This window comes from Leucoraja erinacea, chromosome 9, assembly GCF_028641065.1.
Source record: "Leucoraja erinacea ecotype New England chromosome 9, Leri_hhj_1, whole genome shotgun sequence".
NCBI classification, from domain to species: Eukaryota; Metazoa; Chordata; class Chondrichthyes; order Rajiformes; family Rajidae; genus Leucoraja; species Leucoraja erinaceus.
The window spans coordinates 53172870-53200395 of record NC_073385.1 but is presented as its reverse complement, the minus strand read 5'-3'; the positions used below and the strand labels follow the sequence as shown (position 1 = coordinate 53200395).

The following is a 27526-nucleotide window of genomic DNA, read 5'->3' as shown; positions in this document are numbered from 1 at the left end:
CGAATAAAGATTTTAAATAAAAATATCCAATGTCTCTATCTCTAGATTGAAGCTGTTAATTATTTACTTTTACATAGATTACGCTCTATTTTACTTTGTTCTCTAGTGAACGTAAATGTAAGCATGCCATGAAAATTGTTACATTCTTGCATTCTTGATTAATGCATATGCATCCTTGATTAATCCCCTTCATCTAAGCAAATATAGCTAAATAAAGTGTTTATCAACTCAATGTTGACCTCAATTTTTTACTTTTATATTTTTGTATTTTACTTCAATTCTATGCTACCTGTCACGAGTATCAGCAGAAAACACTCAATAAAGCTTAACCAAATACAGATTGAAATGGATCCATTACAGCATTTACAATCCATTCATACAAACTGCATAATGTTAAACAGTTCAATGCAATTTGATATTTGTCAATATTAATTTGCAGAATGGTTGAATACTGTACCTTAACATAGTAAGTTGTGAGGATTTTTCTCAGATCAAACACCTGCAGCATGGAAGCAGCACTATTATCAGTTATGCTGTAGCCCTCCAGCACATACTTGGTGACCAGGACTTCCCACGCGAGCCAGCGCTGACCAAAAGCGGCATTAAAAGACAACATGTGAGGAATGTGACCTGGCTCACAACAGCAGAATCCCTCATCTTCCTCAACCCCTTCTGTGATTGCTTCCACCTCCCTCTGTTGACAGTAGGTGCCTGCAAGCAAAAGGGATGATGATGGCATTTATTAAAATAATATACAGCTGTGCAGTAGAGAGAACATTGACTGGTTGCAACATAGCCTGGTTTGGCAACTCAAATACGCAGGAACTAAGAAAAGTGGTGAACGCTGCTCAGTCCATCACGGGTACTGACCTCCCCATATGTGAAAGATATGTGAAAAGAAAGAGATTAGTTAAAACAAATGTAGGTCCCTTGCAGTCAGAAACAGGTGAGTTGATCATGGGGAACAAGGATATGGCGGACCAATTGAATAACTACTTTGGTTCCGTCTTCACTAAGGAAGACATAAATAATCTGCCGCAAATAGCAGGGGACCGCGGGTCAAAGGAGTTGGAGGAATTGAGTGAAATCCAGGTTAGTCGGGAAGTGGTGTTGGGTAAATTGAATGGATTAAAGGCCGATAAATCCCCAGGGCCAGATAGGCTGCATCCCAGAGTACTTAAGGAAGTAGCTCCAGAAATAGTGGATGCATTAGTAATAATCTTTCAAAACTCTTTAGATTCTGGAGTAGTTCCTGAGGATTGGCGGGTAGCAAACGTAACCCCACTTTTTAAGAAGGGAGGGAGAGAAAAAACGGGGAATTACAGACCAGTTAGTCTAACATCGGTAGTGGTGAAACTGCTAGAGTCCGTTATTAAAGATGGGATAGCAGCACATTTGAAAAGTGGTGAAATCATTGGACAAAGTCAGCATGGATTTACGAAAGGTAAATCATGTCTGATGAATCTTATAGAATTTTTCGAGGATGTAACTAGTAGCGTGGATAGGGGAGAACCAGTGGATGTGGTGTATCTGGACTTCCAGAAGGCTTTCGACAAGGTCCCACATAAGAGATTAGTATACAAACTTAAAGCACACGGCATTGGGGGTTCAGTATTGATGTGGATAGAGAACTGGCTGGCAGACAGGAAGCAAAGAGCAGGAGTAAACGGGTCCTTTTCACAATGGCAGGCAGTGACTAGTGGGGTACCGCAAGGCTCAGCGCTGGGACCCCAGCTATTTACAATATGTATTAATAATCTGGATGAGGGAATTGAAGGCAATATCTCCAAGTTTGCGGATGACACTAAGCTGGGGGGCAGTGTTAGCTGTGAGGAGGATGCTAGGTGACTGCAAGGTGACTTGGATAGGCTGGGTGAGTGGGCAAATGTTTGGCAGATGCAGTATAATGTGGATAAATGTGAGGTTATCCATTTTGGTGGCAAAAACAGGAAAGCAGACTATTATCTAAATGGTGGCCGACTAGGAAAAGGGGAGATGCAGCGAGACCTGGGTGTCATGGTACACCAGTCATTGAAAGTAGGCATGCAGGTGCAGCAGGCAGTGAAGAAAGCGAATGGTATGTTAGCTTTCATAGCAAAAGGATTTGAGTATAGGAGCAGGGAGGTTCTACTGCAGTTGTACAGGGTCTTGGTGAGACCACACCTGGAGTATTGCGTACAGTTTTGGTCTCCAAATCTGAGGAAGGACATTATTGCCATAGAGGGAGTGCAGAGAAGGTTCACCAGACTGATTCCTGGGATGTCAGGACTGTCTTATGAAGAAAGACTGGATAGACTTGGTTTATACTCTCTAGAATTTAGGAGATTGAGAGGGGATCTTATAGAAACTTACAAAATTCTTAAGGGGTTGGACAGGCTAGATGCAGGAAGATTGCTCCCGATGTTGGGGAAATCCAGGACAAGGGGTCACAGCTTAAGGATAAGGGGGAAATCCTTTAAAACCGAGATGAGAAGAACTTTTTTCACACAGTAGTGAATCTCTGGAACTCTCTGCCACAGAGGGTAGTCGAGGCCAGTTCATTGGCTATATTTAAGAGGGAGCTAGATGTGGCCCTTGTGGCTAAGGGAATCAGGGGGTATGGAGAGAAGGCAGGTATGGGATACTGAGTTGGATGATCAGCCATGATCATATTGAATGGCGGTGCAGGCTCGAAGGGCCGAATGGCCTACTCCTGCACCTAATTTCTATGTTTCTATATCTAAGCAATCTACAGGTGCCACAGGTTCAAATAGGCAGCCATCATCATCAGAGACACTATCCTGGCCACATGCTCATTTCACTCCTGCCACCAGGAAGAAGATATAGAAGCCTGAAAACTATAATGTCTAGTTTCAGGAGCAGGGTCTTCCCAATTATCAGCAGGCTATTAAACAGTCCAACCCCCAGATAAGCTCCAAACGACAAAGACTTGGGCATGATTTTTTTCTTTGCAATATTATTGTTTGTTTTATAAAAGCATTTCAGGACATACAGTGCCCTCTATAATGTTTGGGACAAAGACCCATCATTTATTTATTTGCCTCTATACGCCACAATTTGAGATTTGTAATAGAAAAAAATCACATGCAGTTAAAGTACACATTGTCAGATTTTATTAAAGGGTATGTTTTATACATTTTGGTTTTACCATGTAGAAATTACATCTTGACTCCATGCGGCACTCAATCCTGGCTATTTAATCAGATATGAAGTATAAAGCCACACTAACTCTAATCCTACTCGATAAACATATTCAAGCTTGCCATAAGGAATTAATGTGGAACTGTAATTGGTAACTTCTTATCTGTGAAACAATGCTACATTGGTAAGCCTTTTTATTTTCAGAGCCCCAGTTTGAGCTTTACACGGTTACACTTTACTGGTTGACATGGTCTAATTCTGATTTAGTCTGGCCTCTTAACTAACACTGTTCTGTTTTAATATGGACATAAGCTCAAATTATAGACCAAACATTTTTTACATATAAAAATTATTGGCACCAGTTCTCTGATTTTTACGGGGATCAATGCATTTTGTTGTCTCTGTACAGGGAATCTGAATCTGAATCGAGCAACAACACTTGTGGGGTGCATATTAAAGTCTTGCTGGGAGTCAATTTGTGTGCGGAAGAGGCATGCACCAGGGATATCAATCAGATTTGATAGAAGTTTTGGTGGGGGTGTAGTGTTAGATAGTTCCAAGTTACTGAAGGAGAACCCAGAGTTATATCTCACGATTGGCTGGTACATGATCTGCGGGCAGCACAAATTTAGTTTAGCTTAGTTTGCCGAGGTACAGTGTAACACTTCTTTGTTGCATGCTATCCAGTCAATGGAAAGACTATACATGATTACAATAAAGATGTCCATAGTGTACAAATACAGGAGAAAGGGAATCTGTGTCGTAGATGGTTAAAAGTGGATGAATGATTGCAGATCATTTTCTGTACCAGCTAAGAGTTGACTGGCTTCAGTGCCATATTATGTTTTGTCTGAGTACCAATTATAGATGCACCTCACAACATTACGAGCTTAATTTGCAAGGGAAAACACTCAAATCAAGTTTTTCATAGGGAATGTTATCACTCAATGCTCGCCTGATGCAGAAATTACACATGCGCAATTCATACCGGCCAATTGCGTTTCAGATTGGCACTTTGGAAATAACTGATTTTCTGTGTGCAGAGGGAATAAAAGAACCAAGTGTAATATTTTCTCGGCCACTGATTATTGCTTTATCAATTACGAGAGAAAACCGTGGGTTGTGTGCAGTTGTAAAACATAGCTGGTCTCTCACCTCTAAACTCCAATCCCCGCAGTTGGTAGGTGACGAGGCCATTGCCTATTTCAATAAGGTGAACCAGTGCATTGAGGTAGTCAGAGGCAAGAATGAAGCAATCTCCAGTATTGAAATTGCCCCAGCGTCCCAACATCAGATCCCCACAGAGGCTGTGCTGCAAAGATCTCGTCAAATGCTCATAAAAGATGGAATTCAGGTTGTTGTCATCTGAGCCTACAAAATGTGATAGGCACTGTTAAATGCAATGCATCATAAGCTGTGCTTCCATTTCAGAAATCTTTCAACAAGTTACAATTCTGTCATTGCTGCCCTGACATACAATCAATTAGCGATCTCACATTGGAACCAACATAATTACAGACATGTATAAAACTGGTACAAACATTTGACATTTATGTTGAATCAGAGAATGTTGCATTGCCAGAGATAGGTTCCGTCTGCAGGAATACTAATTGTAGTTTCAAGCTATACGGTTCAGTTGTAAATACTGTGGGAATAGTAAAACAAATTTCCAATTTTTTTCTGCAGTCTCATTACTGAGAAACTTTATGGGCCTGTCCAACTTAGGCAATTTTTTCGGCGACTGTCATAGTTGTAGCAAGTCGTCGAAAAACCAGCAACTGGACCCCCCTACGACAATGTCTACCAGAACCTACCTCGTAGCCGACGTCAAGCTACGGCAAGCTACCGACAACTGGCGACTATTAGGACGTTCTGCTACGACCACACCTACGACAACCCCTACGTCCACCCACGACAAGCTACGACAATTCAGTCGCCGGTACCTGTTGCCGATTAACGTAGGGAGTCGCCAATGGAATTCACCAAAGTCAGCACCGGCGACAACCTACGTCATCCTGGCGACAACCTACGTTAACCTGGCGACAACCTACCATAGTACCTACGTCAGGAGAAGTCAAGATATTCTTATACGCGTCAAACCCACTGTTGCCGAAGATTTTTCAACATGTTGAAAATTTTACGGCAACCAGAAATACGCTATGTTTAAGAAAGAACTGCAGATGCTGTAAAAATTGAAGGTAGACAAAAATGCTGGAGAAACTCAGCGGGTGAGGCAGCATCTATGGAATGAAGGAATAGGTGACATTTCGGGTCGAGACCCTTCTTCAGACTGATGTGGGGGTGGGAGTGGAGGGGTGCGGAAAGAAGGAAGAGGTAGAGACATTACGCTGTGGGAGAGCTGGGAAGGGGAGGGAAAGGAGGGAGAACGCAAGGACTACCTGAAATTGGAGGTCAATGTTCATACAGCTAGGGTGTAAAGTATCCAAGCGAAATATGAGGTGCTGCTCCTCCAATTTGCGGTGGGACTCACTCTGGCCATGGAGGAGGCCCAGGACAGAAAGGTCAGATTCGGAATGGGAGGGGGTGTTAAAGTGCTGAGCCACTGGGAGATCGGGTTGGTTAATGCGAACTGAGCGGAGGTGTTGGGCGAAGCGATCGCCAAGCCTGCGCTTGGTCTCACCAATGTAGAGCAGTTGACACCTAGAACAGCGGATGCAATAGATGAGGTTGGAGGAGGAGCAGGTGAACCTCTGCCTCACCAGGAAAGACTGCTTGGGTCCATGGATGGAGTCGAGGGGGGAGGTAAAGCGACAAGTGTAGCATTTCCTGCGGTTGCAAGGGAAAGTACCAGGGGAGGGGGTGGTTTGGTTGGGAACGGACGAATTGACCAGGGAGTTGTAGAGCGGTCTCTGCAGAAAGCCGAAAGGAGAGGAGATGGGAAAGACGCTACGACGCTTTGTGCGACTGAGGAGAGCATTCACGTCCATACAGGCAACACCCTGGCAACCACCAGCGAACATGTGGCAACAGCCAAGTTGCCTGTAGGCGCCTAAAAATCGCCTGTGGGACAGGCCCATTATTGAAAGCACTTCCCATACTCACCTTGTTTGCAATCAAAGCTATGTTGTTGCAACAATGAGCAAAGGATATAAATAGGTGTGCAGATCAATAGCATACGAAGATTACTGTAGAAATGACTGCTGACGCAGAGAAAATTCCTAACTACCCTTCAGGTCTCTTAAATCTTCCGCCTTTCACCTTAAACCCAGGTGCTGTAGTTCTGGACAACTCTACCCTGGAAAAAAGACTGTGGCTGGGCATCTTATAAATGTGTACATCTCTATAAAGTCACCTCTCAGCATTCTGTGCTGCAGTGAAAAACTCGTAGCCTTTCCAGCCTCTCCTTATAACTCAAGCCCTCAAGTCCCAGTTACATGCTGGCAAATATTTTCTTGTACTCTTTCCAGCTCAATGACATTCACCCTAGAGCTTGGCAACCAAAACTGCACAACATACTCCAAATGTGCTCTCACCAACATCTTGTGCAGCTGTGACATGACAATCTAACTCCTGAAAGCGTGTCAAACTCCTTCTTCAATACCGTCTACCTGCTTTGCATCTTTTAGTGATATGGTGCTGCATCTGTACCATTTGTTCTCTGTTGCACAACACTCTCCGGGACCCTACCATTTACCGCGGACGTCCTGCCCTGATTTGACACGTCCTGCCCTGATTTGACTCTCAACAATCCATCACCACACATCTGTCAATTCCATTCCTTTACAATTCCATTACAATTCCATTGTAAACTTAGCCTTCCTCACTGTACACCAAACTATCAATTTTGGTGTCGTCCACAAATCTAGTAACCACATTAATGACCTGGATGCACAACGTCATCCAGGTCATTAATATAGATGACAAACAACAGTGGACCCAGAACAGATTTCTGCAGCACACCACAACACTGCACTGCTTCTTTCCACCAAGCCAATTTTGAATCAATTTGGCTAATTAACCATGGACCCATGTGATCTAACTTTCTGGACTAGCCCGAGCTAATGAAAAGCCTTGCTGCAGTTCATATAGACAATGTTCACTGCCCTGCCCTCTTCCATCCTCTTGGTGACCTCTTCAAAAAAAAGTCACTACATTTGTTAGACATGATTTCCCATGCACAAAGCCATGCTGACTATCACTAATCAGTTCTTGCCTATCTAAATGCTGTTAGATCCTGTTCCTTCGAGTAATTTACCCACCATTGATGTGTGGTTCACTGACCTGGAGTTCCTGAATCTTTCTTGCATCCCTTGTTAAATCAATACACATTAGCCACCCTCCTGTCTCAGGGTAGCTCTCTCATAGCTAAAGATAATACTACAATTACCACTGTAAATATCATGACTGTATTACACTGTTTACTTTGTGAACTTCACGTGAATTAGGAATTTCATTGCACCCTGGTGTATATGACATAATCTGTTGTAAACTATTAATCTGTTGCAACTTGCCTGTTCTCTTGCACAATTCTCAAGTAAACCTGGTGATGATACGGTGTACATGCGTTTTCAAATTATGATATTTCTGCACTTGCAAGTGCAGAATTTCAAGTATCAATATTTAAGGTTTTGTTTCCCTTAAATTTCACTTTTCAACTATGAACTCCATCCGTTGTCCATTATGCTAAACTATCTATACCATCCTTCCAGCATGGCTCATAAACGATGTTAGATGAGAAAACGCACATTGTACAAATGCTCCTGAAATTCTAAGTCAGACTGACATCTATCTTATTATTAGCTTGCTTGGCACATCTGAAATCTTGAAAGAAATACAATGAAACAATTTTTTTAAAAGGATCTATTAATTAAGAAAAACTAATGTGAGGATTGACCGGCATTTGGTGAAGAATATAATTCAAATATTAATTAAATCTTTTTAGAGTGTCAACTTCCTGCAGTTAATCGTTTGGGCAAGTACTGAGAAGAGAATAGAAAGGTAAAAACTTATGAAAATAATTAAAGAGAAAGAATGGTTGCTGAGTGACAAGGATGGTGTCAATTTATGAGAGCATGGGTACTTAAAAAAGGATACCTCTACAATTTCAAAGAAACTGGAAGCTATAGATGATTTTTAACAACTTGAGTCTGGCAGTAAAAAAAAAAGACCGTAAAGAGGTAAATAATTCTGTGGCAATAGAACCAAATAACCCTTGCCTTGGAGCACATGAAAATTGTGCCAATTATATCTTTGAGGGTAATAGAAAAGACTATGATTCAGACTATTTTAGATGCAGTAAAGAGGATCTAAACTAGAGTAGAGAAAAATGAATGGAAGAGATATCCAAGAAGATGGGAGACATGATCAAAGTGACACTCACCAAACAAGCAATTCATTCCAACAAGCACAACATGGCGACTTGCAATGTGGCATTAAGTCAAATAACTTTCTCAACTCCGTTTTGGTAATGCATCTGAGTTGCAATCTTACAGATGTACGCTTTAATCCAATATTCTTATTTAACTGCACCAGTAGTATTTATAGCCCAGAGGTAGCTACTATACAGCACTGGAGATTAGATCAGAATTGCGCATTTTCTACTTAAGATCTTAACAATTTTCAAAGAAATCTGACTTTAAATTAATTAGCCTAGAGTGGATTTGAACTTTGGTTCCAAGGGCAAAATAAATATAAGCTGACCAGAAACAGCTTCTCGGCATCTTTCTGAAGACATATTTAATTAACCATATATAATGAGATTTATAATTTGCAAATACGGCGGCACAGTGGGCGCTGCGGTAGAGTTGTTGTCCTTACAGCACAAGTGACCCAGTACAATCCAGGCCCCAGGTGCTTGCCTGTACAGAATTTGTACGTTCTCCCCGTGAACTGTGTGGGTTTTCTCAGGTACATCCGGTTTCCTCCCATACTCCAAAGACATACAGGTTTGGAGGTTAATTGGCAAGATATAATTGTAAATTGTCTCTCGTGTGTGTAGGATAGCATCAGTTGATTGCTGGTTGGCACGGACTAGGTGGGTTGAAGGGCTTGTTTCCATGCTGTATCTCTAAAATGTTTTTACTAGTTTGGTGAACGTACAATACATCACCCAGCAGAGAGTAATTCCCAGACTGGTGATTATTGCTGGTAAAGATGATCCACTTAATTCAAGATTCAAATGCAAAAGTTGAAATGAGTGGTGAAATGAGTGGTTTCCTCGATTACCCAAAGAAAATAAAACTTGCTCCTGTCAAAATATTGTGAAACATGTTCAACACATTCAAAGGATCACAAAAAAAATCCAAATTCCCTAAAAGCTTCAAAATGAATTTTCTAGTTCTTGGAACAGTCTTTACAACTGAAGACCTCAAAACGTACCAAAGCATTATGTTTCTCCGAGATTTATTGCCAACAAAAAATACTTATATAGACAGAGGGGAATGCATCAAGCATAAATAACAAGATTTTTCATTTACATGGCTTTAAAGTACAATGTTAAGACATAATATCAAGAAACAATGGAAGACTGTTCACCATAACTGGGTATTAAAGATAGCTGATAGAAATTTAAATTACCAGGTGACATTATAAGCTGCAACCCAAATGCATTCTCCAGTAATGCATTTCCCCTTTGTCATTTGGTGACATTACTGGCCTGATGCAGCAACTGTGCAGATTTTGAGAACTGAGGAAAGCAGCTCATCATTATAATGTCACAATTAATCTGCACATTGTCACTCTTGTATGTTTGAATGTCATAAGGAACACTGGCAATCGTTTTTCAAGTGCATGTTTGGTTAACAGGTGAACAGATAGATATCTGCAATTTTTCCCCCAAATTATGTTACTGTTAAACAATTTGTAGTTCAAGACATTTGACAAGGAATTTGGACTGAAAGAAAGTGCGAGGTATGGAAACGCATGTCAACTATGATCTAAATAAATGGACAAGTAGTCTTAAAAGCTGAGTGGCCTGCTCCAGATCAGATTCAATATCAGAATGTAGATACTGTATATCAATGAAAGATGGGGGTCCAAAAGGAATGTATTTTTGTGTGAGTCTCAAAACAAAAGATAGCAAAGTAAAGGTGTGATCTCCTGTATAAACTTGATAAAGCATGGGAATCAACTTTATTTTCAATTTTATAACAATAAAATAAGCAAATTACTGAAGCACAAAGCAGTTCACCTTTGTACATAAGATAGACACAAAAACCTGAAGTAACTGCGGGACAGGCAGCATCCCTGGAAAGAAGGAATGGGTGATGTTTTGGGTCGAGACCCTTCTTCAGGTTCTTTGTACCTGTTATGCTGCATTACTGCAGTCTATTCAAATATTAAGTAATTACTATATTTGAAGATTTAGTTTGAGTGCATTGATATAGAAATCACTTCCTTAAAAATAATAATTTGTATCCTACCTGGATTTCTATCGAGTTGGGATGCCAACCTGGTATTTGAATGATCCACCCGCTTTGTGCTACAAAACAAATTGAAGTTTTAATCCTAAAACCTGCAGCACACAAAATAAAATGGCAGTAGTCAACAATAGCTTATCAAATCAGTTACATGTATACTTATAATAAGACTAGGGGGTCTTGGTAGAAGGAGTGACATTTATCCATGCAATCCCTAGACAGAGGGATCAGTACAAGTCTGGAACCAGAAAAGTAAAAGAGACAAACTTTCCATTCTAAAACCAAGTTTTAAATCCAATTTGAATTGATTAGTTGCCTATCTGCTGATTATAAAAGTCCTATACATGAAGTGTCACAAAAATGTTAAGAATGGCCTGACAGAAATCTGTCTTTGATTTGTCAACATCTTCGAATGTCGGAGATTTAGGAATGGCTAATGAGCTAAACTGTGCACACACATTCCTTTGGTCAAGGAGATGGTGCTTTTTCAATGTAGTAGCTGAGGAACAGTGGCACTACAGAGGAACTTTCCTTTCATCCATGTCCAAAGCTAAAGATACTTAATACAAAAATTCCACGGGCAAAATTAAAACCTGTTGATTATTCAGTAAAAGCATTCCTGACAAAGTGTGGAGTAACTAAAAAAAGTCAAATCGAAGGTTTTGCCAACTACAGTACTCTCTTACAAGTAAACCAACAAATGTAAGAGTGTTATGGACAATCAACTTGTGTTTGCAATAATTAAAAACTGTATGTAAATATCAGTAGGACAAGGAGATGTATTGGGAAACAAACTTTTCAGTTCAGTTTAGTTTATTATCACGTGTACCGAGGTATGCTGAAAAGCTTTTTGTTGCGTGCTAACCAGTCACCAGAAATTCAATACATGATTATAATCAATCCATTTACAGTGTACAGAGATATATGATAAGGGGATAACGTTTAGTGCAAGGTAAAGACAGCAAAGTCCGGTCAAGGATAATCTGAGGGATATCAAAGAGGTAGATAGTAGTTCAGCATTGCTCTCTGGAGAAATAGCAGTGGAGAGTGAACCAAGAAGGGGCATGGGAAGAGAGGTAGGAGGTCAAGCGAACAAGCGAAGAGTGGGGGAAGGGTGTCAGGTTAAGACACGGAGAGGATGTCAGGTAAAGCGAAGAGAGTGAAGGATATCAGATGAGTGAAAGAGCTGGGAGGGACAGAGGGAAAGAGACATTTTCTAAAATGATTTTCATGGAAAAGTTACAAAACTATAGGTATTAAAATTTCATAGTTAAACAAAAGTACAAGATAATCCAAGGATTACATCCAAGGATTGGAATTTTATTGAATATCTAAATGGAAACTACCTTAATTTTAAAGTGACATCGTACTTTTTCCTGCACGTGCCGAATATGTAATGGCATCATAGTTGGGGAAAAAAGCACTTACTTGTAGTCTCTTTCCCAGAACTTGACAGGTCGTACATATGAAGTAATGAATATTGCACTTCCAAGAAATGGGTTTAGAGGAGTTGAGAATAAAGCTGATATGATTGCCTGAACAAATAACATTGCTGAATCTGAAGCAACGTAACAGTTAAGGAAAGAAAAGCATATTGTAACTGTATCAGCTATATTGAAATCCCAAGAACAATAGCATACAAAGTATTCATTAAAATGTATCTTCACTGTGAACTTTTCAGCACATTTTGCTCAACATCAACTTTAGACTTTTCTGTCATGTTGACATGTAATTTTTTTTTCAATTATTTTTTGGCTACTTGTACTGAAACAGATTGAACCCACTCTTAAAGGAAATGATAAATGCAAACTGAATTTGCATGCTTGGTCCATTTTTTGTTTAAAATCAAATTGGTAGCTGAATATTTTACAATGCCAACCTGAATAAGACTTGAGACACATGAAATCACAAATGCTGGAATCTTGAGGAAAAAAAAAGTGCTGGAGGAACTCGGCGGGTCAGGTAGCAACTGCAGAGGGAATGGACAGACAACTTTTCAGTTCAGGATCCTTCTTCAGACCAATAGAGTAGTGGGGCAGACACCTGGAAAGACCGGCAAGGGTGCAGTAAAGTCTGGTAAAAATAGACAGAAGGGCGTTAGATAAGGAGCGTTAGAGGAGGTATGAAATATAAAGCCAGAGGGAGGGATATGGTGGGAGGGGAAAGAGGGGAGAATAAAAGGGAAATATGGAACATGATGTGAGATGAGCAGATCATACAGAGGAGTGGAAGGATTAGGGTGAAAGGGGTGTTGGGAGATGGTGGTAGAAATGTTTGCATACTGAATGGAGGTGGGGGGGGGGGGGGGGGCAAGGCACAGTGAAAAAGGAGGAGATTTGGATTTGGGTGGGGTGCTGGGATTGGGGATATTTCTTGAAATTGAAGAATTCAATATTTATACCATTGGGTTGCAGGTTACCCAAGTCTGAGGAGTAGTTCTTCCGATTCACATGTGGCTTTACTTTGGCATTGGAGGAGGGCAAGAACAAAAAGGTTGGTCTGAGAACAGGGACTTAAAATGGATAACTGAGAACTCCAGCAGGCCTTAGCGGACAGAGAGCATATGATTGATGAAATGGTTGTCTCCTATCCGCTTAGTTTTCTCCGATGAACAGAATGTCACATCGGAAGCACGGAATTGCAATAATTGAAGTTGTCGAAAGACTGATAAATCATTTGCTTCTGGAATTCAGTTTTCATACAATATAAATGTAGACTTGATTAGATTGTTTAATTAAGAAGTCTTGTGCTATTTCAATCCATGTATGCACTTCCCAGGTAAATTGCATGGATGATAGAATTCAATAGTGTGCAAAAACAGAATGCAGCAGACAGCAAGCAAACATGTTTTCACGGATGGGTTTAAGAACTACTTTAAATTTCACAACACGTTGAGACAAAGTCAAGTCAAGTCAAACCTCTCCGTCTTACAGCTTTGACAGTTGTAAATTGTCTTCAGTGTTTTTAAAGTTTATTGAATTCTTTTTTTGGTTTGCACTGCTTGAATTGCTCCAGTCATTTCAGCTATATTACAATTGGAGTCTTAATGACTAGCACAAAGAAAATCCACGATTCCTAAAACTGCCTGTAAAAGCTTGATATCAACAATATTAATTATTCTCAATGCATGAGTAAAGGATACGAGGCACAGCAAAAGGCTGAGCAAAAGCATGGAACGCTGATCCCCATGTGATTTGCCAAGGAGCAATATAAGTGTACACAAATCTCAATTTATAGAAAAGCTCCCATAACTAAAACAAAACAGAAAATATTAGACAAATACATTTTTACATTTCAACCTATGAATTCATGCTCCACAACAACACAAGACTGCATTTAATTTGTATGTAAATAAAGTACCAATAGGCAATGCTTTCCTCCTTACGAGAAATGGTATCCAATACCGTGCAAACACATGAACTGCAGATAGACGCAAAATGCAGGAATAACTCAGCGGGGACAGGCAGCATCTCTGGAGAAAAGGAATGGGTGACATTTCGGGTCGGGACCCTTCTTCAGACCCCTGACCTTCTGAAGAAGGATCCCGACTCAAAACGTCATCCATTCCTTCTCTCCAGAGATGCTGCCTGTCCCATTGAGTTACTCGAGTATATTGTGTCTGCCTTCGAATTAAACCATCATCTACAGTTCTTTCCTACACATGAACTGCAGATGCTGGTTTATGCTGAAGATAGACACAAAATGCTGGAGTAACTCAGCGGGTTATGCAGCATCTCAGGAGAAAAAGGATGGGTGACATTTTGGGTCAGGACCCTTCATCAGAAGGTCAAGGGTCTGATGAAGGGTTCCAACCCAAAATGTCACCCATCCTTTTTCTCCAGAGATGCCTCCCAGATGCCCAATTGATGCAGATATCTAAAATAAATTACAGATTGAAGCCTTTGAGTTAAAATGCAAATAGTTTTCCTTTCCATTGATGCTGCACGACCTGCTCAGCTTTTGCTATTTTTAAACCATTAGATCATAAGACATATGAACTGAATTAAGCTATTCAACTCATCGAGTCTGCTCCCCATTGGATCATGGCTAATCTATTTATCCCTCTCAAACCATTCTCCGACCCGCTCCTCATTTACTTCTAAGCATTGGCATGTACCAATTAAGATCGAATAGCCCCATTCGTGTAAACTAAATTCACATCTGTAATCATTTCAATGAGTGCATAAACCAATGACATTGCACAACAATTATTTCTTGTATACAATAGAATCCTGTCTTTCATTCTATAATTTATGATGCCAGGAACACCAAAATAAATAACTGAACTGTGCAACCACCCCATTCCCACACACTAGGAACTTTTTTCTCTGTCAATGCTGGATAGTTTTGACTTGCATCGAATAACTTCTTACAATCACATACCTTGCTGAATAGTATCGACATGAAGAAGAGATCCAGCAGCAGAGTTTCTGAACACGTTTTATAGTCAAAGGTGAAGAACAGCACAGTGAAAACAACTGTCACATATTGGTAAGTGGGGCTACTGTAAGAAGATCGAAGCAATTTCATCCCTGCGATGGTGATCATGAACGCACCAAACCTAGAGAAGAACACAGACAGTACTTGAGAGTACCATACTTAACACAATCTTAAAGAAAATAACCTTAAAGAAAAATAAGGTGAATAAATCCCCAGGACTTTAACCAGATATATGGTCAAGCAATGCGAGAGGTTGGGGAATAAGTTACTGGGGCCCTGGCAGACATTGGCATTATCTTTAGCCAAGGGGGCAGTTCTGCAAGACTAGAGGGTGGCTAATGTTGTACCTTTATTTAAGACTGGTTGCAAGGACAAGCTAAGGAACTACAAGCCAGTAAGTTGTTTATGGGAGGGGATTCTGCAGAAGAGGAACTACCAGCAAGAACCGATTAGGAATAGCCAGCAAGTCATCGTGCATGGGATATAGTGTCTCATGAATTTGACATTTAAATTAAAAGAGAGTTTTAAGATGATTGGATCAGGGGGAGGCATTGGAAGTTATTGATATGGCATTTGGCAGGGTCACAAGTGATAGGCCCGTCCAAAGGGGCAGATCGGGTGGGATTCAGGGACACTGGCAAACTGGATTCAAAATTAGCTTGTTGGAAGGAAGCAGAGGGTTGTTGTGGAGGATTGTTTTTGTTATAGGAGGTCAGTGACTATTGGTGTGCCTCATGAATCTGTGCTGAGTCTACCGTTGTTTTTCATCTACATTAATGATTTGGATGAAATGTGTTTAATGCGGTAAGTAAATTTATGGATGACACCAACATTGACAGTATGGAAGGCTAGCTAGGTTTACAAACAAATCGGAATCAAGTGGGCCAGTGGACCAAGGAATGATAGATGGAAATTAATTTAGAAGTGTGGCATGATACATTGTGGCATGTTAAATCAGGGCAGCACGATACATTGTGGCATGTTAAATCAGGCAGTATGTTCACAGTAAATGGAGGAGTCCTGGCAAATGTTTGTAGAGCAGAGAGACTTAAGGGTGTAGGTGCACTGTTCCTTCAAAGTAGCGACAGAGGTAGACAGGGCGAAGGTTTGGCATGTATTTGGCATGCTTGTCTTCATTGGTAACGATATAGAGTAGAGGAGTTGGAACATCATGCTCCTGCTGTACAAATATCGATGAGATCATATTTGGAGTCTGTTGGGTAGTTATGGTCATCTAGCAATTGTAAGGATGTTATCAAGCTGGAAAGTTTGCAGAAAAGGTTAATCAGGATGTTACCAGGACTTGAGGGTTTGAGATGTAAGGAGTAGGCTGGGACTATTTTCTCCGTAGCATAGGAGAGTGACTAGCTTTGGTATAAAACCTGGTCGGCATGGACAAGTAGGGCAGAAGAGACAGTTTCTGTGCTGGATGACACTCCGACTCAGTGATTAGACAATGACAATCCTCTACTTGCTCCCTATGCTTCTTGAGCAGTCCTGAGCAGCCACAAAGTTCCCGATTAAGGATCTGAAATGAAATGACCTGCTGGCATTGCGAGAAGGCCACCGCCACACTAAGGCTGTTTGAATGACAGAAATTTATTTTTATGGAATTCACAAATCACCACCTATTTGAGACGTGCAATTAAAAAAAAAAATAGTTCTCCCAGAATTTCTAGTGTTTTTCAACACGTTGCTTGATGCATTTGCATCGTGGAAAACCACAATTTGCAACATTTTCCATGGTGCAACCCCCTCCCCCCCGACACGCAGAAGGTCGCTTGCATGTGGCACAGCAAAACTAAAAAGGAGTAAGAATATATCAGTGACAGAAAGAATAATAAAGAGAAACACCTTACTCTGCGTCCAGTTTCTTTGGACTAGCTATCGTCTTTGCACTGCTGCTCAGCTCATTGAGGACAATCAATGGGTAAATTACATTCTTTTCCACAAATAGCAGCCATACATAAATCTTTTCAAACCACATAACATGAGCAGCATCTGCAAGAAGAAAACAGTTAAGAGGCTTGCTGAAGATGTGCAGCCAAACAATTCATCATCAGATGGTAGTCGCTCTCAAATTATTTTTTAAATGTTTTTGTGGCACATCATCATCATATTGATAATCAGAAATATCTTTATTGGTAGTTATTGGACTATCACTGAAATTTATATCAATCGTTTTACATACAGTGCATGCACATGGTTGTGAATGTATAATTATTAAACAAATAGATTAACATTTTAATACATAGAACATTTGCAAAACAAATTAATAAAAGGATATTTAATTTAACAAGAATAGGAAGCAATAAATGTGCTCTAATGTACTTTAATTTAAAATTAAATCTCCAAATGATATCATGTTATTTGGATTTTAATAATTACTGAAATGGATCTTTCCTGATCTAATTCCAGTCGATAGGAACAGTCATAGCAGGTTAAAAGTTCATGTTAAAGTAAGGACTTAAAGCCGGGCAGCCTAAGCAATAAGTAAAATAAAGTCAGCATGTAGCAAAACAGGGTATTTTGCAGTGGGCACATTGAGGGGTTGCTTTCAGATAGATGCAAGTGCTGTTATTTGGTCAAAGAGCCAGCTTTGATGAATACCTGGCTTCAATGAAGAGGATGAACAGAAACAAGGTAACGTGTTTTGGATTTAGACACAAAATGCTGGAGTAACTCAGCGGGACATGCAGCATCTCTGGAGAGAAGGAATTGGTGACGTTTTGGGTCGAAACCCTTCTTCTTGACCCGAAACGTCCCCCATGAACAATTACACATATCTAGTTGTGAGAGGGACAGTTCAGACAACTCAATGTTCCAGGGTATCCATGTTTCAGACATGATAAAGGGAGAGAGATACAAAAAGATGGAGTTGCATAACTGATCAGAGAAACTTTCACCACTACACTCAAGGATATCATATTGGAAGATTCATCCACTAAAGCAATGTGGGCAGAACTCAAAAATACATAAGGTACAATCACTCTAATGGGATTATACTATAAGGCTTCCAATAGCCAGTGGGAGGTGGAGGTACTGATAATAGATTATGGAAAGATGCAAAAACAACAGGGCTATTGCAGGTGACTTTATTTTCCCTTGGGTTAGATGTGTCAGAGTATGCAAGAGGGTTTTTTTGAAACAGTCTGTGGATAGTCCAACCAAAGGAAGGAGCTCGTATTGGGAAACCAGATATCTGTAATGGCTACAACATCATTGTTCCATATATCAATCCAAGCTCGAAGTGCATCGGATTTACCCGTATTGCCTGACCAGGTAGGAAAGCATTTTGGGAACAGTAATCACAATTCATAAGCTGTAAGGCAGTTATGAATAAAGATTTCTGGATCTTTGGAGACAGTACTAAATTACAACAATATTAGGGAGGAACCACCGAGAGTAAATTGGGAGCAGCATTGGGTAAATTGTTAGCTGAAGTCCACATTGGACGTGTAGGAGTCTTATAAGGACCAGCTGATCAAAGTTCAGGACTGGCAAGCTCCATTGAGGAGAGACAAGGATGGCAAGGTAAGGGAACATTAGATGGCGAGAGAGATTGTAAATTTGGTCAAAAGAATGAAGTTTATATAAGGTTTTATAAGATTAAATCAGACATACATGAGGTTTGTACAGAGAGCAGGAAGAGTTTAAGCAGGGAATTAGGAGGACAAAAAGTGGTCATGAAATGTCCATGGCAAGTAAGATTAAGCAAATCCCAATGCTTTCAACAGACATTAAAAAAAATGGGTATCTGGGTCAAGAGTAGGGCCACTCAAGAATAATGGGAATTTAAGCTTAGTGTCAGAGAATGAAGGAGGAGAATGGGTTAATGAGGACAGTCAGTCTGGCTTTGCAGATGGCAGGTCATGTCTTGTTAACTCAATTGAGTTTTTAGAGGAGTAAATAAGGTGAATGATGAGGGTAGGGCAGTGGGTGTGGTCGACATGGATTTTAGTAAGGCAATTAATAATGTCCCTTGTTGTAGGCTAATCCAGAAATTCAAGATGCATGGAATCATTTGGTAGATTATATTCAGAATTGGCTTGTTGTTTGTGATGCACTATACAGGGCTTGGAAGAAAATGTAGATGGATTAATCAGCAATTTTGCTGCCAACACAAATATTGGTGGAGTTTCAGACACTGAAGAAAGCTGTTAAAGGACACAACAGGATATGTATCAGTTACAGATATGAGCGGATAAATGGTAGATAGAGATTAAATTAGGCAAAAGTGAGGTGTAGTACTGTGGGAGGTCAAATGTATGGGGAAAGTATACAATTATTGGCAGGACCCTTCACAGCACTGATGTACAGAGGGAGCTTTAGATCCAAAAAGTAGCAGTGCAAATAAATAGAATGATAAAGGTGGTGTATGGTATGCTTTCCTTCTTCGGTCGGGGCATTGAGTACGTCATGTTGTATCTTTATAAAACTTTGGTTATACTGCATTCAGACTGTTGTGTGCTATTTTGATTGCAGGAAGGATGTAGAGTTGTTGATTTAGGGGGTATTAGCTATATGGACAAATTGGGCAATCTTAAATTAATTTCTCTGGAGTATCAGAGGCTACGGGGAAACCTGATAGAAGTTTATAAAATTATGAAAGGCATAGTAAAGGCAGTCACTCAAAACCGTTTTCCCAGGTTGAAATGTTAAATACTAGAAGGTTATGGTTAGAAGGGGAAGTTTGAAGAAGATGTGTCGAGCAAGTTTAAAAAAAAATGAGTGACATGTATCTGGAACTTTCTGCAGTGGTGGCGATAGAAGCCGATACAATAGTGATGTTTAACAGACATTTGGTCTGTTCCAGAGCTGGACAATTCTATGTTCTATTTCACAATATTTCAGTAACTTGGTATGTGCTTGGTTGACTTTACTTGAGCAACATTTGAGAAATAACAGATTAACAACAAAATCTCTGAACTGTTCATTGCACCTATATGGACAGTCATAATCCTTTGAACATTGTACTGTTTTTATAGGAATACTTACTTCTCACTTCAAATTGATAGTACTCCTTGGTTTTCAGCAGTGGATGAGAAAAACAGTGCCAGGGGAGCTGCTTTCTGAGCTGGGGCAGCAGGTAATGGGTTAGAAGTCCCACTGTACCTACCAGGGTATACAGCACATAGCTGAGGACAGGCTGGGAGATGGCAGAAAATGCACAATTAATACATTTTTCCCAGTACAGCATAACAATGATAAATCACTGTGAAACATTAAGATATATTAACAAACTCATATTAATGTAAGGGTATTGGCATTATTTAGGGTTTATTCTTCACATAGAATTCTGTTTTGGGGCACAGAAAAGGAGCTTGAATTTCACGGAAACAAAAACTATTATTTGGTAATCTGAAATAAATGTAGCATAAACTTAAAACAACAGGCAAGATTGACAGGACTTGAATAGAGAAATTGTGTGAACATTTGAGGTCAATGGCCTCTCCTCAGAACTAGACAAAGTTTACACTTCAGTCTGAAGAAGGATTTCGACCCGAAACGTTGCCTATTTCCTTCGCTCCATAGATGCTGCTGCACCCACTGAGTTTCTCCAGCTTTTTTGTGTACCTAAGGTTTACACTAAACTGTTTTAATATGCATTAAGAATTGAGAGGAGAGTTGTGACAGGGTGAACCATACAATGTTATCCATTTAATCATTTAGTTTAATAATTTGTGTTCTAGCCTGTCCTGCATCTGTCCTTTCTATCTTACTCTTCGATATTCATGATTAATTCCTTCCCTTGCAATGCATCTTAAAAATGGATTTAATTTAACTTTTTTTCAGATCCGATGAAAGATCACAGACATTAAAAACATAAGTTTCTTTCTGCAGATCCTGCCTGAGTTACTGAGTATTTTCTCATGTAATATTTTGTGTTTTACAGGTTTTGTAATGCTAGGGTAATTGAAATTCATAAAAAAAATGTTACACTAGTTGGACTATTATTAATAGCTAACATTTTTTTCCTTTTTATCTCCCAGGCAAATATTCCTTTGACATTTTCCTGTAATCTTGATTTAACAGTAAAGAACAGAAACTAACAACAATTGTTCACCTAAAGATATAAATTGTTCAATCCCTAGATCAGATAAATCAAATAGCGCTATATTAACAAACACTACATTGATTAAAAGGTAACTGCATTATTAATTAATGGACAACTCTGATGAAAATTGCCAAATCTAAGATGAAGTGCATTCTCTACGCAAAATACTATTAATGTTTCGGACAATTGACAGCAGTGTCAATTACAGTTCTTGACATATCAATAATCCCTGATTTCTACAGAGAAATACTGCACTTTGTGAAGAATTAAGGCTGTTGCAGTTAATTCATACCAAATGCAATTTTGTGGTAATTATGTTAAATACCCAAACATGAAGCACCCTGCATTTCCATCTTAGTTTGCAGATTACTGCAGTGTTATTTAAAAACATATAATAATTTCGGAAAACAATGCTCCTAAATGGTGAGATCTGGGGGAAATTCTGTGTCTATATAGTACACGTAATTCCTCAATATTACAAGTTATGTCTCTGATTTTGGTTTTACTCTTCATGCTCAATCTAGCAGATCACTATTTTTGAATGGAGCAGCTGTTAGGAATCAAGCACCATAGGAATAAGTGTGAAGAAGGGTCACGATACTAAATGTCACCTATCCATGCTCTCCAGTGATGCCACCTGACCCAGTGAGTACTTTGTGTATTTTTCCTTGTAAACCAGCATTATACAATAGCAATAAACTCTGCCTCACAATCATGATTAGGTTCTGATGGAATTTCCATTAGCAGAATATAGACCATTCCACAGAACATTTCTTTTCTCAAAGCTTATTTTCTCTCCCGATTCTGTGCCAGGAGAGCACCAGCAATGCTAATCAATTGCACCGACCACTGGCTATAGGATTTTGGCTCTGCAAATGGAAAAGTGAAGTATTTTACCTGCAGGGCAATGAAGACAGTGCTGACGTGGATCGCAAAGTATAGCACAGCAATGACTGCACATACTATTAGGTCGGACTGCAACCGTTCATTCTGGAGGAAACAAAAAAAAGAGTAGGTTTACTAGAATGGGCGGGTTGTCTTATGTAAATAAATTAGATAGGCTGGGTTTGTGTCCACTACAGTTTACAAGAGTGAAGACTATTAAAACAAACAAAAACCTGATCGATGTTAACAGGATGGATGTGGAGACAGAGTGTATGCATAGAGAATGTTTCTCCTTGAGAAACTAACATAAGGGATTACTATTTAAGAGTGTAAAGGTGAATTTGCTTTACTCTGAAGGTTATGAAACCAAAGATGTTTTGAGTGTGTTGCATATAACCCAAAAACAAAGCAAATATATTTGGCAACTAACCATAAAGTAGCATGTAGAAACAAACATGGAAAATTAAAAAATGATTACTTACAACAGACTCCTTCAACTTTTCTGGTAGGGGATCTTTTACATCTGCTCGAGGGTCTTCAGGATTCTTATCATCAGTATTTGGAAAAAGTTTCGACCTCACTAAAGACCTACAATTTCAAAATGAACAGCAGTATAACGGCAGTTCCTTATTTCAGTTTTTCCTTGATATTAATTCCATTGCGAGAAGATCCATTGTTCACTCCACATTGCCCCTATTCAGCTTTCTACCCTTGTGCTTTTCTTTTAGTCTCAAGTTGCAAATGGTTAAGCAAAAGAGAGTATGTGCATCAGTAAATCTGCTCATCAAATTAATAAAATGTTTAATCATTTTTATTTGCATATATTTGCATTTTATTTGCATATTTCAGCTTTAACTTCCAGGTGGAATACTGTAGGAAATCATAAGCATTTTGACAATCAGAACTGGTTAGCAGAAAACTTAAATTATATTTATCATTTGGTTTTGGATCTTAAGAATAAGATAATATATTGCTTAATTGGCCATTCTTCATGTGGAAGTTAGTATAATGAAGGCATGAAAGAAAGGCAAGCGGAGAAGCAAAGAAGAGAGAAACAACATGAAATCACTTTTGTAAAGTATTTCTCACAATCTCTGAATGTCCCTAAGTGATTCATGGCCAATTAAGTCCTTGTGGAGTCACTGTCACAATGTAATATTACAAAAAATGGTAAATTTAGCAGCACAAAATCCCATAAACAATGTAAACAACATTGGCCATTCAGAAATCTGTTTCAGTATTTTTGGAGCAGGGACAATTGTTTGCTTGAACAATGAAAGGACTTCCTTGTGGGAACATTACTTACTTTCCCAAGCCAGCAGGCTACAATTCAATGCTATCTCAGAAATACTAATTCCCATACACAGACACCACAGTCCCCTACTAAATGTTACCCTTACAAACATTACTTGATGTCCAAAGAGCGATTACTGGATGGTAATCACCAGTGACAGGAACCCTTGATGATTTTCTCCTCGGGCATTGATGTATATTTTAAGACTATGGGAATTTCCTTGTGCACATATGCAATTGTTTTTGTCTAAAGCTGTCAACTATGAATTTACAAGCACACAAAAAATGAGAGTGTGTCCAATGTTTCTGTTATATCTTTTCATCCAACCACCAAATGTTGAGGATAACATTATTTCCATTTCAATTGTTCTACTGTGACATCCGTATTGTCAGCGCTTTCTAAATAGTAATGCAGGAATACTTCAATAATTTGGCCAATAGAATAGAATATAGAATATAGAATAAATAGAATAGAATAGAATAGAATAGAAATTATTCTATTCTATTCTATTCTATTCTATTCTATTCTATTGTCAGCACTTTCTAAATAGTAACGCAGGAATACTTCAATAATTTGGCCAATGCGGGATATTAGTCGTATCTGGGATATTAGTCATATCGTGCTAGCAGATATTCATACTATTGTATATTATTCTTATTAATAACCCAACACCTTTTGAATTATCTTTATTTCAATGTTACAGAATATTATTATTTATTTTCCAGGGAAACTGGTAAATGTAAAGGGACTGCAGGAACTGGGGCTCCAGTGAGTTAAAAGGGGTGTAACAAACATCACATAGTGTATCAGGTGCAGAACCATCATCATTTCTGAATAGTCGGGGGGGGGGAGGGGATGATGATGAGTGATCAGAGTTTCAATCTACACATTCTTAGCAAAGGTAATTCTGCTAGCCAATAAACAATTAACTTTTAGGATAACATGACTAAAAGATTAGGAAGTTAACTTTCAAAGATTGGATAAGTTGCTGGAGGTGTTCACACAACCTCAAACCTTTCTCCAATATTTCTCAGCAATTTCCTCCAGAGCAGTGGAAAAATACAGACCTCTTGTAAAATATGTTTACTACTCTCCATGTGGCGAACTTGCATTTTAAGCTTTTTTCAGAGCTAACATCTTTGACCTTATAGAACATAGAACAATAAAGCACAGAAAAAGGACCTTTGGCCAACAATACCCCTGCCGAACATGATGCCAAATTAAACTAATCTCCCCTGCCTGCATGTAATCTATCTCCCTCCACAATGTTGTTGACTTTATGGCTGTGCTCAATTCTAATATTTACTTTCTTTCTGAATACTGGGAGTATTCCAATGATCCACCCAAAACCATTCTTTAAAAAGTGACGACACTGCCATGCAACTAAGTGTAACTTTCCTGCTGGAAAATACAATTTGACTGTTACTTTGAAGTAAATTAAAGAGAAGTACAGAAAAACAACTCTAAACTACTACTTCTGTAATTCAATAACTGCTTTTTGAGACATGTAATATTCTTCCTTCCAAAGACAATTCCGTAGGCACCGATCACCCTCCTGTGCCTTGTCCAAGTGAATGCCAGCAGAATGTTCAACCATAGGTGTAGTTTTTGCTTCCCTCCTTGTCTGCAGATATGTACTTTGAATGAAGATGGTTTGAAAGCCATCAGGTGATTCCACCCTTAAACTATTTCCCAGAGGAAATGGTCACTCTGTACCTCCTCTCCTGAATCTCACATCACCTTTAACAAGATCACATAAGAGAATCAATGGTACTGATGAATAGAGACAGCTTGGTGGTGTACATGGACAAGGATCCATGACACTAACAGCACAGGCAGATAAGTGTTTAAGGAGTCAGATGTGGACACCTTCCTTCAACAGACAAAAAAAGACCATGAGAACAGGGTAGATTTGGGACAAGAACATAAAACATCAGTTGAGCCACAGCTGAAGAACTGTGATTACAACTGTGATATGATTGCAATGAAGAGAGTGTATAATCGCCAAGATGGTGCCCACAGATGAAACATCTTAGAGATGGGTAATGTTTGGATGGGCTGGTTTGTTTTTCTTGGGAGTGGAGAAGGCTAAAGAGTCACTTGATTGAGATATACGGGCAAGGTACATAACGAAAAACTTTTCATATGATTTTAAATGAACTTGATTAGATCAACCCTTCATCTTTTGAACACAAAGGAAGATCAACCAAATGTATCCAAGCTGCTGAAAATCCAACAAAAACCTGCAAATGTTGTAAGGGTCTAACATCTGAAAGAATAGCTCTTTCCACAGACGTTGTCCTCAAAGACACAGATTGCTAAGTATTTGCTTTCCTTTAGTTTTCTACTGACATTATTTGAACTTAAAGTAAACGCTTAATTCACTTACATTAATACACAGGGGTCGCTGCTTTGTCTGCTTAGATGATAGGAGACAGCAACCAACAGGCCACAAAAGACAGAGAAAAGAACTGGAATGTGTTGTGCATCCCAAGAATCCTGGAACGTAACATTAAAAAAAAAAAAATTATAATCCCGAATGCGATAGTTAATTGCCGAGTGTAACTGCGGACGAGGTTTAAGATCATGCGATTTAATGAAACACAAAGCATGGTGCATCAAAAATGGTCAAGCCTCAGTGGCATGATTTGCTCTATTATGGAAGGGATCAAGGCCTCAAGATTCAATGTAAATTTAACACCATCCCAGTTAGGCAAAATCATCAGACCTTTATTTCTTCAAAAAAAATAGAAAACAGATGCAACAAAATGTCACAGAATCTTTGAAACTTGCACATTTAGGAATCCGGTTTATTTTCTTGATGAACATGTTGAGATCAATACAAAGTTTATTTTTCACTAGTCTAAATCTTTAGCCCTACTTCTGTGGTTTGAAAAAGTTCTCTAAACTATCTCTCTCTTAAAACTTCTATTTTTCTTCTAGCTTAAAATGATCCAGTTGTCTCCTTGCAACCCAATTTTTTCCAGATCCGATGCACAGAATCACAAGAGGGTGCAGAGCGTGGTGGATTCAGCCCACTATTACATGCACAGTCCTCCCCCTCCATCATAAGCATCTACATGAGCCACTGCCTCAAGAAGGGAGCACCTATTGAGGATTCCCACTTTTCACTGTTACAATCAGACAGGTGGGACAGAAGCCTGAAGTTCCACGCCACCAGATTAATTATCGAGTGGATGCCCAGATTTGAGCTGCTGGATCCATTCCATATTGCAATTTCGTAGTACTCAATTTGACGACTGCACTTTGTCAACCTTTATCAGGCCTGCATAAACAGTGAAGTAAAATCAACAGGGCATGCTCGATGCAAGCACACCTTGTGAATGATTTTGCATGTATCATCTTGTTAAAATAAGAGTATTTTCCCTTCCAATTCTCATGGAATTCTTTGGATGGGAGGAATGATAAGAATGCTCCAGACTCTGTGTGGTCTGTAGGTCTGTGTGGAATCAATAGTGTTATTTTACCTCTGCAATTTGGATAAATCTAATCCAAATTGATTAAAGTCTGATTTGTCTGGCATCTTGAAAGATCCTATTGAAAAGTAGTCGTAATGCCTCAGTTTTTGAAATCAACTTGCATCACAAAAATCCTCTTAATTTGGCAATGTTGAGAATCTTATTCAGCGCTGGTTTAAACACGTCACAGGATTACCCTGAAGTTTAAGTGCTAACTCCTCAACAGTTGCTAGTGAGTCTAATTACCTCCATCAGATTGAAATACCTTCAATAACAAAATGAATTAAAAAAAAGTACCTACCCTTAGGGCACCATAACACAGCCCATATAACAAAGCTACAGCCAAGATACTACGAATGACACTGAAGAGTGACGCAAGGAGATTTGTAGTAGCTGAAAAATGTAAACAGAGAATTGAATACTTCCCTGTAAAAAAAAATCTAAAAGTTACAATGGCTACTTTGTTTCAAACTCATACGAACTTTCACTCAATATATTTGAAGTCAAAAGCAATATATTCAAAATTCTGCTTAACCATGGGAAGGGAACCAAGTGAAGGGAACAGCCATACTTACAGAATGCTTATTACACTATATTTCAAGTATTGTCAATACCTTCCTCCCACTACAAAAATTGTGCCATTTCTTTTCACCTTAGCAGCATTTAGACAATAATCTCATTCACTGTGGTGTTCAAATGAAGCCCAAGGAACCAAAATCTAGGACAATACTTCAGTATAGAAATGCAAAAGTTGCAAAAAAAAGTACCCAATATTAACCAAAACAAGTTTTTCCTGTTCAGGTAATTGAAAAAGATCCCAATGCATTACTCAAAGAAGGGAGTTCTTCCA

General features: G+C 39.2%; 1 protein-coding gene across 3 annotated transcripts in view; it reads right to left on the bottom strand.

Annotated features, from left to right (window-relative positions):
• pcnx1 (pecanex 1) overlaps positions 1-27526 on the bottom strand; it is a 211281-nt gene that overhangs the window by 31724 nt on the left and 152031 nt on the right. For all 3 annotated transcript variants that reach the window (XM_055640828.1, XM_055640829.1, XM_055640830.1), the window contains 12 exons: positions 26978-27069; positions 25587-25696; positions 22386-22491; positions 21916-22008; positions 19959-20109; positions 16820-16961; positions 14904-15081; positions 13663-13771; positions 11949-12078; positions 10524-10582; positions 4297-4512; positions 458-711 (listed from right to left, as the gene is read on the bottom strand). In XM_055640828.1, coding sequence (XP_055496803.1) covers positions 458-711; positions 4297-4512; positions 10524-10582; positions 11949-12078; positions 13663-13771; positions 14904-15081; positions 16820-16961; positions 19959-20109; positions 21916-22008; positions 22386-22491; positions 25587-25696; positions 26978-27069 — 1640 coding nt within the window. The remainder of the gene's footprint in view (positions 1-457; positions 712-4296; positions 4513-10523; positions 10583-11948; positions 12079-13662; positions 13772-14903; positions 15082-16819; positions 16962-19958; positions 20110-21915; positions 22009-22385; positions 22492-25586; positions 25697-26977; positions 27070-27526) is intronic.